The 15,929-nt window shown below is 42.5% G+C and overlaps 1 protein-coding gene across 6 annotated transcripts in view; it reads left to right on the forward strand.

The window, feature by feature from the left end:
• Positions 1-15,929, forward strand: part of ltbp1 (latent transforming growth factor beta binding protein 1) — a 127,545-nt gene that overhangs the window by 64,661 nt on the left and 46,955 nt on the right. For all 6 annotated transcript variants that reach the window (XM_040037152.1, XM_040037153.1, XM_040037154.1 and 3 more), the window contains exons 5-7: positions 11,716-11,913; positions 12,316-12,593; positions 13,006-13,108. In XM_040037152.1, coding sequence (XP_039893086.1) covers positions 11,716-11,913; positions 12,316-12,593; positions 13,006-13,108 — 579 coding nt within the window. The remainder of the gene's footprint in view (positions 1-11,715; positions 11,914-12,315; positions 12,594-13,005; positions 13,109-15,929) is intronic.

Genomic DNA, 15,929 nt, shown 5'->3' on the forward strand with positions numbered 1-15,929 from the left:
GATGCTAACTGGACATTCAGTTTTTGACCTTTTGTTATCTTTGTCCCTAGGCTCTGCTTTTCATGAGGACATTGTCAGAGACAAATTGTTTGAGTGCATAGAATGTTAAAACTATTTTAAAAATATATAAAAAATATTTTGACTGGTGCTTTAAGTACCCAGTTGATATCCTTCCATGGACTCAACTGTCAAATACCACATAGAGCATGCTCTGCAAGCTGTTTACTTTGCAAACCCCCTTCATTCCAACTCCTCTTTTTGTACTGACTCTAATATATTATTTGCTGTCATACCCTTTTCTGAGGGGTCTGGGGGTCCTGCTGGATGTCCATGTTTGTATTTTGAAGTGTGGAAAGGTGTGCTCTCTGCTCAATATAACAAAAAATATAAATCACCGCAAGTGGAAATAATGATCTTTTGACTATAGTGATCTTAGCTAAATCTGCCATTTACAGAAACTGAAAGCTGGAGCGAATAGCCTCTTTAATATTCACTTTGTTGACTTCTGTGGAGAGGGTATGTATACAGTACATGTGTTGTGCTAAATGGAATTCCTTTGAGAGTGAATAATCTTTTAAGAACACAGGCAATGAGACTCAGGTTTACTATATAAAACCCCAACACTGAGAGTGACTGTCCTATTATCTCAGCTGAGTATAAAAAATGGAGAACGGGAAAAACAGAGGTCTTAGATCTCAACATTTCATTTTCAAAGAGGTGCTTTTGAAAATCACAGTGTGTGCACACTTGCTTGTGCTCATTCTGCACATAAGAATTATCCATCCTTCTCGAAAGGATAATTTCTGGTTTATGATGTCTTGAGTCTTCCTCAGTTCTCACTCTAATAATAACATTAAATTCAGCAGGTTGTCTGCTGAGGTCTGAGAACACATTTTTGAATTTTGGTCTTGCAGTTTCTTCTTTCTCAAGCTTTTACATTTGGGTATACCAAACTATTTGTATGCCAGCAGGTGGCAACTACACCGTCTCCAGTTAGAAGTGGAGTTTATGGGAATAGCAGCTAGTTAAGTATAGGCTGTTTATTTTGTTAAATATAATCATATTTAGAGTAACAAACAAAATGTTTCATCAAACAGTGATGACTCCCTGTATTTACAGTACCTCGACTGTGGAAGGTAGTAGGCCTTTATTTGAAACAGGTTTGTAATAGACACCAGCTTTAATTTCCAATTCTGTCTGGCTGATTAGAATAAATTTCATGTTCATGTACACAAAGTCTGCAATACACTCACATTACCGTTATACTGATTATTTTATAGTGAGCAGTGACTCACTCTGGACACACATCAGTGATATCATCTGTGCTTCTGTACTAAAACTCTTTACTTTAACCTCCTAAGACCCGAACTCTTCCACGCCATGCATTTTTAATTTCTCTTTGACATTTGGGCATATTGGGGCCCAACATCAGTAAACAAAGTCTAAATATAGTGCAACAAATCAAACACAGAATAGCTGTGTAACAGAACAATGACAGAACACGCGTAAGGTTTTAGCGTTGAGTCAGCTGGACACTGAAACCCTGTTCTGCTCATTTCCAAGTCCAAATTTTTAATCTTAGATTCCACTACACTGGATTTGCATAATTCAAAATATTGTTTATATTCATCTTATACTGGACCGAAGATAGAATAGAATAGAATTCAACTTTATTGTCATTGCACATGCACAGGTACAGGGCAACGAAATGCAGTTTGCATCCATCCAGAAGTGCTTTAGTGATATAGATATATTACAATATATATTAGCAATAATATAGATATGTGAGTATATTACAGAAATGGGTCTATTATGGTATGTTATAATGTACACGGTATGAAGTATGTTGTGAATATTCTATAACTATAAGTATGTACAGGCTGTAGTGAGTACAAGCTATGTACAGGCTATGAACAGGATATAAATATGAAAAACTATACAGAATATGAAATAAATAACTTTACAGAATCTGAGATATACAGCTATACAGAAATGGGAACTATGCAAGTTGTAAACAGTTGTAGGATTAAAGATTATCGAATGTACAGAATGATTATTTACACAGAGCTATACAGTAGTGCAGTTAAGATAAGTGAGATATAATTCCTACAGAGGCTATATAAAGTGCTAGTGGTTGTGAGTGGTGGTTCAGTCCATGTTATTATTGTGTGTTTGAGGGTACAGTTGTCCATTGTGGGTGTGTGTATGTTCAGATCACTGTCTGTCTGAAAGAAGTTATTTTAATTCCTCTCCCTTCAAGCCAAGGCCTTCTGATTGGATGGCCCACAGAAACAGAAGGTCTGGACAGCAACTATTTTAAACTGTGTTCATTACTATAGCTGTTTATCTGAGACGAAGGGCTAAAGGGCCATCGCTACTGACATCATACAGGTCCAAGAATAGAAAAAAACTGTCTAAAACCCAAGTATTTAGAGCAGTCTGAAGCTTTTAGCCCACGGGACATTCAAATTCAAATTTTATCTGTCACACACAGCACCATACACAGTGCGACATGTGGTGAAATGCTTATTGCTGTGCAATGCCCGACCATTAAATGACAGTAAGATTTACAGATTTACAGGTTACTACAACATTTACAGATTTTAACTTTTAATTTTACAGTAAAAAGAATGTGGAAATAATGATTTATGAAAGAAATTATGAAGAAAAGGAAATTATAAATTATAAGAAGTGTGCAAACAGAGTGCGTGCGGTGATGCGATGTGTGTGGGAGAGTCCAGTCCTGCACCTGGTTCAGGGCCCGACTAGCCTGGGGGATGAAGCTCCTCCTCATTCTCTCTGTTTTGGCCTTAAGGGAGCGGAAGCGCTTCCCAGACCTCAACAGTGAGTAGAGTCCATTGTTGGGATGGGAGAGGTCCATCGTAATATTCCTGGCTTTAGTCTTGCACCGCTTGGTGTAGATGGACAGCAGGTCAGGAAACTGATTGAATGATGCGTTTGGCCATTGCAACAGTGTATGACAAAAATAAGGAAAAGCATCATAGTTTCTATTAGCAAACATCTCACTTTAAATTGTCCAGCAGTTTATGTTTGAAAACAAAAAAAAGACAACATAAAAGTGGTATACTCTAAAGTCGGGCTATTTTGTGATTGACTACCACATGGTTGTGTAAAGTGTCTTCTGCTCTTTCAGTCACATAACCCCTCAGTCCTAGCCTGCTCTACCCTTGTTACCAACAATGTGGTTAATTCTCAGTCCAAAAGGCTTGTAAATAATAATGTACTCACTAAGAGATGGCAGTAGTTGCATCCACTTCTTTTATAGAGTTTATACATGTCACTGAGAGTCATACTGAGTAAAATGAAAAGTGGAATAAGCAGGGATTAAGCACGTGTAAACATGTGCTCACACACTGGTGAATTTCATACTAGCTCGTATACAGGACGTTTTCCATGTGGTGTGCCCTGTGCTGATGAGGTATGTAGAGTGATTGTGTGGAAAGATGTTTGACAGTGATGATTAACGGCTGCTGTGGTGGGCTGGAGTTTTTAGATGTGAGTGACATGATTTTCCTGTTCATGGATGACCTCTGGTTTGACTTTATCAGGCTCTGAGACAAGAAAATAATCAGTCAGAGCTGAAAGAGATGTCAAAGCTTGACAACACATTTTTATTTTGTCTTGGATCTTGTATTTAATTTCTTAGACTACATTACACAGTTAAACAGGAAACAGTCCTTACATATTGTAGCGGCAACCTTCGGTCCTTCTTTGCTGCTTCTGCAGAACGTAAAGTTTCTGACTCGTGCTCTTGTTAAGTCTCTTGGATGCCTTCCGGTAGCAAAAAACGAGGCGAAGGAAAAAAGGGGCAAAACATTTATTTTCCTTACAAATCGAAAGGTACAAAACAAATGCCTCTGGTGGGAGCTCCGTTTATATTCCCTTTGTGTTACAACAAAAAATGACATTAAAACGGCGACGGTCAGAAAACTGTTGCTCCACGTCCTGCTTGCTTACCCAACCTTTTACCCACACCCCTCCGCATGCGGGCCAAATACACACCCCCTTTACGACATCTACCAACACTTTACAACAACAACAGACTAACAAAGCAGGATTAATTTATGGAGCACAGCATATTACATTATAACCTAAAATGATCAAGATTATAATAAAAACTTAAAGATCATGACAAATACTTAAATATGGCATGATGTAACTGAGTAAAATATTGGCCTGGACTTGGCTCCAACATCCTGGCCCCTAATTGTTCTTGTGAGCCACAAAACAATTACTCTTATACATACACTAATATATTGTTCAGAACAACAAATCAAACCTTCCAGATAACGAACAGGCAAATATACAAAGTACTCGAACTGCTCATATGGCACATTAATGTCCTTATTCCAACAGAAACTTTGTTTTGTCTTGTTACAGCAGGAACTCTTCTTAAGCTGGAACATGTCTTCGCGGATGCGTGTATGTGTGTATGTTGGGGAGATTAGGGAATGGAGTCAGAGGTTCAAGCACATGACTCACCGTAGGAGACCAGCCTTTACCGCTGTCTCTTGAGTAATATGTAGAAGGGGCGCTACATATCACACTCTAGCAGCACACAAAGCTTCGCCACAGGTCGTAGGAGAATGTTTTTGCTGGTTTTCACCTTGGCTTGACGAACCCGACCCTTGGCATCCTCAAACGTCTGAATCACTCGACCCATTAGCCATGAATTTCTTGGAGCGGAATCATCCACGATGAGGACAATATCACCTTGACTGATATTTCTTTGTGGCTGGGCCCACTTTTGTCGCCTTTGCAAGTCTGGCAGATACTCCTTGATCCACCGTGTCCAAAACAAATCCGCCAAGTACTGGACTTGACGCCATCTACGCCTCGAGTACAAGTCGCTCCTGCTGAATACTCCAGGAGGTAGCGGAGTTTTGGCTTTCATCAAAAGCAAATGGTTTGGCGTCAAGGCCTCCAGGTCGTTCGGATCGGTAGAGACTCTTGAGATAGGGCGGCTATTGATAATCGCCTCTACCTCACACAGCAGTGTGTGCAGACCCTCCTCATCAAGGATCTGCTGCTCCACAACGGAGCTGAGCACTTTGCGTATGGACCGTATCTGCCGCTCCCAAACTCCTCCAAAATGCGAGGCAGCTGGGGGGTTGAATATCCATGTGATGCCTTTAACCAACAAGGCTTCTTGAATCTTTGCATTATCCAAAGCACGCACTGCTTCCCGCAGCTCCCTCTCTGCACTTACAAAGTTTGTTCCATTGTCAGAACGCATCAACTGAACCTGTCCCCTCCTAGCAATGAACCTCCGCAAGGCATGAATACAAGAGTCCGTGTCCAATGAATTTGCCAGCTCAATATGCACAGCCCTCACTGTCAAGCAGGTAAAAACTACGCCATACCTTTTGATCATGGTCCTACCCCTTTTGATTTCGAAGGGACCAAAGTAGTCCACACCGACACTTGTGAACGGTGGCTCATCGGGTGTGAGCCTTTCAGTAGGAAGATCTGCCATGATCTGACTTGCCGCTTTCCCATGATGCCGTCTGCAGGCGACGCACCGGGACAAAATCTTCCGGACAGCAGCATGAGATCTTAGTATCCAGTACTTCTGCCGTACCTTTGATAGGACATGATTCCTGCCACAATGCCCAAGATCCTCGTGAGTAGATCTGAGAATGAGAGTGGCTATATGCTGATCCTTAGCCAAGATTGCAGGGTGTTTTAACTCCTCTTGCATGCTAGATCTGCTCAATCTGCCACCCACTCTCAGAATGCCATCCTGTACAACTGGCGACAACTGACAAAGAGGGCTATCCTTTGACACTGTCTTTCCTTGTTGCAGCTTGGCAATCTCTTCGCCAAACCGCTGCCCTTGACTGAAGCGCACGATCTCCACTTCTGCCTCAGTCATGTCACTCACAGAAAGTGGCAAGATGGGAAGGTTAACCTTGAAGTGTGTCATTTGCTTCTCCTGCTCCAACCTTCCATCATAGAGATTCGCTTTTAAATCCTTCCTCTTTTGAGCAAGAAGCTTCAGCACACCTTTTAATCTCAAGACCCATGCAACGGTTCTTTTAACCCGACGCCAGCTTGAGTAATGATGAATGAGTTGAGAGGTGGCGTCTGCAGCTTCTTCAACCACAAGAGCATATACTGATGCTTCTTTGACTTCTGGGTCGTTACAGATTGGCTGGCATACACTGTCTGGCATTTCTGGCCACTCCATTTCTGGTTTCAAAATGAAATCTGGACCCGTGATCCATGTCTTTGCCTTGAGAAAGGCACCAACACTGAGCCCTCTGGAAGCAAAGTCTGCAGGATTGGCCGAGGTGTTCACATATCTCCACTGAGAGACAGCTGATCTATCCTTGATGGCAGCAACTCGATTGGCAACAAACGTACGAAACCTCGCTGTTTCATTCTTGAGGTACTTAATCACCGACGTGCTGTCCGTCCAAAAGACAGACTCCTCCAACTCCAACTCCAGTTCGGCTCTTACCATCCTGTCCATCTTTGCTGCCACCACTGCAGCAGTAAGCTCGAGTCGTGGTATGGTCACTGGCTTCAATGGTGTAACCCTGGCTTTACCAATAATGAAAGCACTATGGGGCTGGTTCAGATTGTTTTTTGAAACCAGGTATGTGGCTATGCCATACCCCCTTTCACTTGCGTCGGCAAAGTGATGAAGTCGAGCTGAAGAGATCTTGCCAAGGTTGACTGGTCTCACACATCTGTCTACTTCAAACCTAGCTAAGTGGTGCAAACTGCCGACCCATTGTTGCCACTGCATAGACAGAGCTTCTGGCATGAAATCATCCCATGCATGCTTTGTTCTGCTTAGCTCTTGCAGGATGTGCTTCACTGGCAAGATAAGAGGGGATAAAATTCCAAGTGGGTCATCGAAAGCAGTCCTCTCCTTGTGAGTGGTTTGCTCTCAACCAGAACTCTGAATCTCAGCGTGTCAGACTCCACGCACCACTGAACCCCTAAAGCTCTTTCAATAGGGAGGCAGTCCCTTTCAAGATCAAGCTCCTTGACTTCTTTAGCCCTGTCATCCTCAGGTATAGATGCAAGCACCGCTCTGCTGTTGGAAATCCACTTCGTGAGCTTGAAACCTCCTGCAGCGCACAAAGTCCTGAGGTCCCGAATCAGTGAGATTGCCTGCTCTTCAGTGCTGACAGACTTCAGGCAATCATCCACATAAAAGTTCCTCAGAACAGTGTTCGTCGCAATATGGTTGAACCTCGCCTGATTGTCCTCAGCACACCTTTGCAGCGCGTAGCATGCACAGCTTGGTGAAGAAGTTGCACCGAACAAGTGAACTACCATTCTGTATTCCTTGAGGCCTTTATCAAGATCTCCCTGTGGCCACCACAAGAATCTCAACAGATCAGCATCTTCAGCGGGAACCCTGACTTGATGAAACATGCCTTCAATATCAGACATGAAGGCAACTGGTTCCTGCCTGAACCTCATCAAAACACCTATGAGGGAATTGGTTAAGTCTGGCCCCTGCAACAGCTGTGAGTTCAGTGACATGCCTTGATACATGGATGCACAGTCAAATACTACTCTCAACTTGTGCTTGGTTGGGTGGTAGACCCCATGATGTGGGAGATACCATATTCTGCTACCACCTTTACAAGTTTCTGCCACAGGAACTTCTTCGGCATAGCCCCTTTCCAGTGTCTCTGTCATAAACTTTGTGTACTCTTGATGAAACTCACTGTCTCTTAACAGCCTCCGTTTCAGGCCTTCTGCTCTTTGTACCGCCACAACACGGTTGTTTGGAAATGCAGCCCCCTTGTTCTTTAAAGGAAGACCAATGGTGTAGTGACCATGAACCTGCTTCACTGACAGTGACACAGACTCCATAAATTGTCTGTCTCTGGCCGACATTTCCATTTTCTCAGATAACTCATGCTCAGGGAAATCATACCTCATTTGCTGCTGTGAGAGCTCCTCTAGCTTTGTCACCGATATCCTGTTCACCATCACCGGTGGCCACTCAACAGCTCCTTGAGCAATACCCTCTTCTCTTAGCAGAGGTCCATTAATCGTCCAGCCTAGTGCAGTTTTTACAGCATATGGGCCGTTGCCCTCACTATTGATAACCTTCCAGGGCTCAAGCGCCTTTGGTACATTCGTGCCTATTAACATACCAGTTTTTCCATCAATCTGCTTGAGCTGAACCTCCTTCAAATAAGGCCATCTGTCCACATCGCTTTGTTGTGGAATGTTCTCCTTTGTTACTGGAATCTCTGCCTGTGTGAAAACCTGGGGAATCTTCAAAAAGTTGTCCTCATCCAAACCACTGACCTCGAGACCCTTAACGACATGAGTACTGATTGTCGCTTCCTTTCCCATGGTGCGGAGCAGAATGTTGGACTTTTTTCCTGTGACCTGTAAATCCCTCATCAGCTCATCTGTACAAAAGGTTCCAGTGCTTCCTGGGTCTAAGAACGCGTATGATTCAACTGTTGTGTTGCTCCTTGAACATCTGACCTTCACAGGCACAATTGAAAGTGCACAGACTGTTTCGCCAGCCCCGGTACAACCGCATGTTTCACTGCCTGCTGCTGGAGAAAAACTTGCTGCTGGTTCTCTGATACTTTTACTGTCACTATCAGGAGAAGAGTACTGCTCCTTATGCAGAATCGTGGGATGTTTCTGAGAACAAGTCTCACACGTGTGTCTTTGCTGACAGCCTTTGCTCAGATGCCCCTGTGACAGGCAACCAAAACACAAGCTCTTTGATTTGAGGAAATCAAGCCTTTCTCTGTGAGGCTTTTGCTTAAGGAGTCTGCAGGTACTGAGGTTGTGTCCTCCCTTATGACAGAAAAGACACTGTCTTCCACCTGTAGAGCCTACATTTTCCCTTTCCCTCTTTGTCTGCTCTGCACTGTTTGATACAGGTGCTGTATTAGTAGCAAAGATGCTTTCCCTCTCCTTGAATTTCAGAGCATTCTCTTTGCACACCTTTGCTTTGCCCTTGTCTCTAGACAAAGTGGTGTCCTGAATGTTACCAAACAATGGGTGAGAAGCGATCTTTGCCTGCTTCTCTACAAAACTGACCAGATCAGCGAATCTAGCTCTCATTGCTGTACGTTCTTGAATGTCACAGGCGAAACCCCTCCACCTTTCCCTTAATTTAAAAGGAAGCTTGGAGATGACTGTTCTCATATTAGTAGGGCTATCCATCTCCTCAATGTACTCCATGCTGTCTACTATGTTACAGCAACTAGTGAGGAACATAGCAAACTCCATCAGTGCATCACCATCCTCTGGCTTAATTACAGGCCATTTTAGAGCTCTTTCAATGTAGGCTGAGGCAATAGTATATTCATCCCCAAAATGCTTGCGCAGAAGCCTCTTAGCTTCAGCGTAGCCCCTGTCAGGATACATGTGCGAACAGCTACGAACAAGAACCTTGGGTCTCCCTTGGGTGAACTGCTCCAGGAAGCGCAACCTATCTCTATTGCTGTCTGTCCTTTCCTCAATCCCATGCTCGAACGCCTTCATAAAAAACCCAAACTCCAGTGGATCCCCACTGAATACTGGAACATCCAAAGGAGGGAGAGTGGATGCTTTCTGTTGTTTTACTAGGAGCTCTGTAATCTCGTTTTGTCGCTTCATGACATTCAACAAGTCTTTAACATCAGCCATCCTGCCTTGACTAGTAATAGACTGGCTATTAACCTTCTTATTCAATGGATGAGGAAGCCTGCTACTCCTTTCTGAGCCCTGCATTACCTCTGACTCACATCCTCGACCGACATCTTCATGTTCTGGCTGAACCAAACCAAAACTGGCCCCAATGCTTTGGCCCGGAGATCTTTGGCAGGTAGCCATTTTGTTGACCAAGTCAGCAGAAGTGTTATGGGCTGGCTCCTTCACAGTCAGCACCTCAAGCTTTGCGTTAGCTGCAGCAATAGCTGTTTGCAACTCCCATTCCTCCCTTTTTGCCTTAAGAACAGCTTCTTGTCTGTCAATCTCCATCTTTTGCTTTAATGCCTCAGCACGCGCTACCAGAGCAGCCCTATCTGCCTCAATCTTTAGCCTGGCAGAATATGTGGTCGAAGACACAACAGAAGAGGTTCGACTGCTTCGATGTGCTTTACTGCGTCTGGACGATATTGCTGAAGCACTGTCTGCAGGCTCAACTTCAGCATCAACCATTCTTGCTTCAACTGCTTGCATTTCCACTCCTTTTAACCATCTCTCGACTTTCTCCACAAAACTTCTCAAATAGCTAGCCTTTGGCTCATACCACTGTGCCTGATCATGAAGAAGTTCCGACTCAGTCAAGTGATTTTTAACTGCATCGTTGTTTTCACAAAACTCAATATATATTTTTGAGAAGTCAGTGGCTAATTTAACAGACACTTCCTCAAAATTGCCGTCATCTTCCATAAGCTCCTCGATCTCTTTTATCTTTCTAGTAAGATAACCCAACTTGGTTTTCCTTGTCACTTTAAGATGCTGAAGCTTTTCCTCTTGTGCTTTAAAGGTTGGCTTGGAAACTCTTTTTTCCTGCTGCTCCATATTAATTGCGCTGCCATAAACCTTTCAATGCAATTAATCCTTTACACAGGCCATGTACCACTTAACCGTACAGGAATTTTCACAAACCGTAAAGCAGGCACAGCCTCTTACTTTTCAGATGCGGGGTTTTCTTACTGCCGAAAGGATCCGGAAACACGGGAAGACTGAAGCGCATCCTCATTCACGTCCCGTTTTCCAGTTTTCCCTTGCCGCGCCGCGGGCCGATTAACTCTGTGCGCCGGTGACGTGTGCGTAATCCTCTCACTTTCGGAGCAGTTTTCTGACTAATGTAGCGGCAACCTTCGGTCCTTCTTTGCCGCTTCTGCAGAACGTAAAGTTTCTGACTCGTGCTCTTGTTAAGTCTCTTGGATGCCTTCCGGTAGCAAAAAACGAGGCGAAGGAAAAAAGGGGCAAAACATTTATTTTCCTTACAAATCGAAAGGTACAAAACAAATGCCTCTGGTGGGAGCTCCGTTTATATTCCCTTTGTGTTACAACAAAAAATGACATTAAAACGGCGACGGTCAGAAAACTGCTGCTCCACGTCCTGCTTGCTTACCTAACCTTTTACCCACACCCCTCCGCATGCGGGCCAAATACACACCCCCTTTACGACATCTACCAACACTTTACAACAACAACAGACTAACAAAGCAGGATTAATTTATGGAGCACAGCATATTACATTATAACCTAAAATGATCAAGATTATAATAAAAACTTAAAGATCATGACAAATACTTAAATATGGCATGATGTAACTGAGTAAAATATTGGCCTGGACTTGGCTCCAACACATATATATTGCATCACCTGGTTTACTGTCAGTGTGAACCTTTTGCCTGAAAAACAGTGAATTTGTTGTATCCCTCACTTCACCCGTACACGCTGATGTTTGTACCTATCCACTCTTAAAGTTATGTGTGCAGATCTGCAACCTGCTCTGTGCTGTGTGTTCATGGTCTGTGAGAACAGTAGACTTCTCTAAGAATAATATTTTCCCTTGAATAGCTTGCATTTTACTTGTTTCGTGGTGACATGTGCTAACCAGTCACACAAATGAAAATCTGGGCTGACTCGCTGATTTGTTGATCATTTCAAACTCTTTTTTGGCGAGTGTTTGTGTGTGTTGAAGTGGAGCCAGTAGCGCATTAACACCTTTCGCTTGGTCTTTCCTCTGCTTAGTGGTGTGTCACCTGCCCTGTATAAATGGCGGTAAGTGCAGCACCAGGGACAAATGCCAATGCCCTCCAAACTTCACCGGAAAGTTCTGCCAGATGGCGGTTCAGAACGGACACCAGCAGACATCAGGAGGCTACAGCCAGAATCAGGTCCACTCCACACACACCCTGCCTCTGACCTATAGCAACGGCCAGACACCTGGTGAGTGAAATGTGACATTGGCCTAGACAATCATCATATGTGTTTTATCCAATTAGATTGGTCTCTCGGGCCTTGGCAATCAAGAAACAAAGAGAAACAATCCAGTTGATGTGCATCTTCTCCTAAAATATCAGTTTTTGTCTTCTTCAAAATAGGATTAGGCTTTGGGTTTATTTATTTACTTATTAATAGGATTTATTGTAACTGAAGCATATCACAATTTGTTACTTTTTTTGTCAGGAAAGTCATTTTTGTTTGTCTCTTGCTTTTGGGGAGAGTTGGACTCCTTACTAGTGACATCATAAACCTAACAAAGATGGTTAATCTTAATCATCTACTGTGATGCACCACATCAGTGTCATGCTTGTATACAGTATGTGTTTTTCTTCCTGTACGGCCCAGGCATCGTCAACATCCACATCAATCACCCCCCAGAGGCCTCAGTTCAGTTCCACCAGGTGTCTCAGTTGGACAATTACAACAACAATGGACAGCAAACAAAAGGCTCCTCATCATCCACTAGTTATAGCTACCATCACAGTGAAAGCAGCCAGAAGATCCAGCACCATGGCTACAACATAGTCTATCCGGGCCAGCACAGCTACCAGTTTCCTCAGTACCAGCCTGTCACCTCTAAGAATGCACTGGGCCGCTGCTTCCAGGAGACAGCAGGCAGTCAGGTACAATGTCAGACATGTCTGCTGTTTGTGAGCTTAATTACAGTCATAACACATCTGTTAGATCAAGTCAGCCTTTCAGTTTCAGTAATCTAAACCAATCAATCAAAAAGTCTGGGAAATATTTTGATTAGATATGGACAACAATAAGAGGCACAAAACAGTACAACATGACACCGGTGGTATTAATCCCAAAGACACATTTATAGAAGACGATGGATGTAAAATACAGAACAGAAATAATGCCTGTTAGTTAGTATAGCTCAAAGTTTAAAATTAATATTCTCTGCATTACCAGATCATATTTTATGAGGAGGTTTGCATTTATTTTTGTCCTCTGAGGTTACACAGAAGCAAAAATATTAATCCTCACTGTTTTGTCCTTTTCTCTGTTCTCTCCATCTCGATGTGTTAGTGTGGAAAGGCTCTGCCCATTCTAACTAAGCTGGAGCAGTGCTGTGGGACCATTGGGACCTCGTGGGGATTCCACAAATGCCAAAAGTGTCCGAAGAAACCATGTAAGTCCAGGTCTAGATGTTTTTCTAAAAGCGGTAGTGAATTCGTAGCATCATGGTCGTAGCCATGGAATTAACGTTGAGGGGAAGAAATGCCGGCAGGTGGTCTGGGCTCTGCAGTCCCAGTGCCCACTTTCAAATCTTGAATGGAAATCTAAATATGAAAATCATTAACATTAAAGGTATTGTTTATGTATTTTAAGTTGTGTTCCATCAACAACAGAATTTAACACAGAGCTGCCAATAGAATATTTTTCCTAGTTTTTCACTTCTTAATGCATTTTGAAAGTAATGGCATAGTGGAAAAGTACAGTATTTGACTCTGATTTTGACCACCTACTGGGCGTACCACATGAGTTGGAAAAACCACAGACAGTATATCTTAATAAGAGTAATAATATTTGTTTCATTCTAATAATGATTGCTGAAAACGAAAAAAGAAGCCCTATACACCATAAAAGCTTTTGAAGCAAGCAAAACTTAGAGTTGTTGCTACAATGTCTCCAGCACAAACACAGAAAGCGCCTCACACAAATAAACATAATGGTGTGCGTGAATTAAGTGGCAACCCTCAGATTTTTACAAACTGAATCCAATGCAGCGTCAAAAACTTCAGTTCTTCTAACGGCCACTTAGAATAGCTCCAAAAGTGAGTCATTCCCCACTTAACACATAAACATTTATACAGCTTAGGGGGTTGGATTTTTTATGACGCATTCGTCTGGATTCTTGTGTTATTGGAGCGGCACCTTTGGCTGACTGGTGGATATCAACACAGGCAGCAGTAACTGATAGACGTCTCTACCCTGTCTGCAACTGTCTCTGCTGTGTTTGTGCTGTTGGGGTTAGAAAAAATGTGTTGATTGAAGGATGTGTACAAAGCTGTGAATGAGCAAGAATCACTTTTCCATTACACTCTCTGCATTTAATCATTAGTTATTAAAAATCTCTGGCTAATCTCTTTCTTCCTGTTAAAAGGGAGTTTTTCCTTCCCACTGTCACAAAGTGCTTGCTCAGAGAAGTTGTCTCTGACTGTTTTAGGGTCTTTACCTTACAGTATAAAACGTCTTGAGTTTGCTGTTGCAGTGATTTGGTGCTATGTAAATAAAACTGAATTGAGTCAAACTGAAATGCGTTGGATTGGATGTTTCTCTAGCGTGACCCAGGAAACCTTGGCAGCTGCTGCTTCCACTGACATGATACACAATCACTTGGTTTTTAAGAGCTGGTAAAGTCAGCCGCTTACACGTGATGCGCTGACACTTATGAGGACAGTGTTTTATGAATAAATAAAAGCACTGGTTCAGTTCAGTTCATGAGAAAGACGATCCAGCTGACTCGCCTGATATTAATGCCCTGCTTTTCTAAACCTTTACAGCAACATGTGGAGGAGCATCTCAGTGCCCTTTCACACTGTGGTATTGAGATAATGCTGTATCAACTTTCTTAGCAACCTCATTAACCTTTTATATTACATGCTGTGTGTTTGGCAGCAGATCCTCACTGACAGCATATCATGTCTTAGGACATGTAAGATGATATTTTAATGAGAATATAATCAGTGTAATTCTGCAAAGACTAGTTTGTCTTCAAATATAATACTGCAGAAAAATCTTGAATTAACACTCATTTTGTTATATTTTTCTAGGTAAACAGCAAATAGGTGTAGCGATTATAATATGTGTAAACCTCAGCGAAAATAGAGTATATAACAAAAACACAATCCCACCTTGAAAGTCAATAGTTGCTTTCTTGTAATTTCCTTAAGTTGTCTTCAGGAGCAGATCTCCAGGCTTCTTTAAGAACATTTGAAAGCTCTTTTTTGAATGTTGGCAGCAAACGCAGATGAAACTGGTACACAACTGGTTCTTTGCTAAGTTGTGTTTACACAGTACACTTATTTAGCCCTTGAGCTACCTTGAGCCTTGATTTTTATGCTTAGTTGTTTGAAAGGTCAATGTTAAGTCGCTTAAAAAACAAGCAAACGATAACAAAAGGCCTGTTCTTGGAAAATGTTCAGGTTTGATGACTGGACTCAAAATGAATGAAAAAGCAGCCAATTTCCAAAGTAACTGGCGGTCAAAGTGAGACCGCTTTCAAAAAATGACAATGAAGTCTGGCTCCTCAGAAGCAAAATATATAGAAATGAGGGATGCCTCAAGACATTTTTTCAAAGTAGTGTAAAATTTCAGACTGGGCTTCCTTAAAAGCAGTCAAAGCAAAATATCCAACTGGCTTGAAACCCACACTCTAAAAATGTTTCAACACAGCTCAATGTGTCTTTTGCAGCCATAACTTTCAGCTAGTGACAAGCAAAATAAAAATGCAGCTAGGAAACATTATGAGTCTTGTACTGGGTCGATTTAACAAACAGGTGACTTTCACCCAAACAGCTACTTCCAGAGAGGAAAAGCACTAAATGCCAAGGCAGCATGTGGTGCTGGCCCTTGCCTCTTAGCTCTGTTTAAAGTGGTACCAGCTAAACTGAGTGTGTGGGGGAGGTGAGGATGGAATTGCCAGCCTTTTTATGTAGTAGCTGGCTACTCAACACTACTCCCTTTATAGAACTGTGGAACTTGTCTTTGAAGCCAGCGCTGTTGTATGTAGAGCATGAAAAGACGCTCTCTAGTGTATTATCCCCAGCTGAACTGAGGAAAGGGGTGGTACTGTAGTACTTTTGTGTAAATCCATCAATATCCATATGTGAAAACACACTTTGCAAACTCATCGTTACGATAGCAACATGTTGGTTATTGTGTGCAACAGCAAATTGAGTATTATTCACAGCATCCTAATCCATATCCAGTGTTTGCAAGGAATATAG

The sequence above is a fragment of the Simochromis diagramma genome, unplaced genomic scaffold (genome assembly GCF_900408965.1).
Source record: "Simochromis diagramma unplaced genomic scaffold, fSimDia1.1 OVJJ01000197.1, whole genome shotgun sequence".
In the NCBI taxonomy this organism is placed as follows: domain Eukaryota; kingdom Metazoa; phylum Chordata; class Actinopteri; order Cichliformes; family Cichlidae; genus Simochromis; species Simochromis diagramma.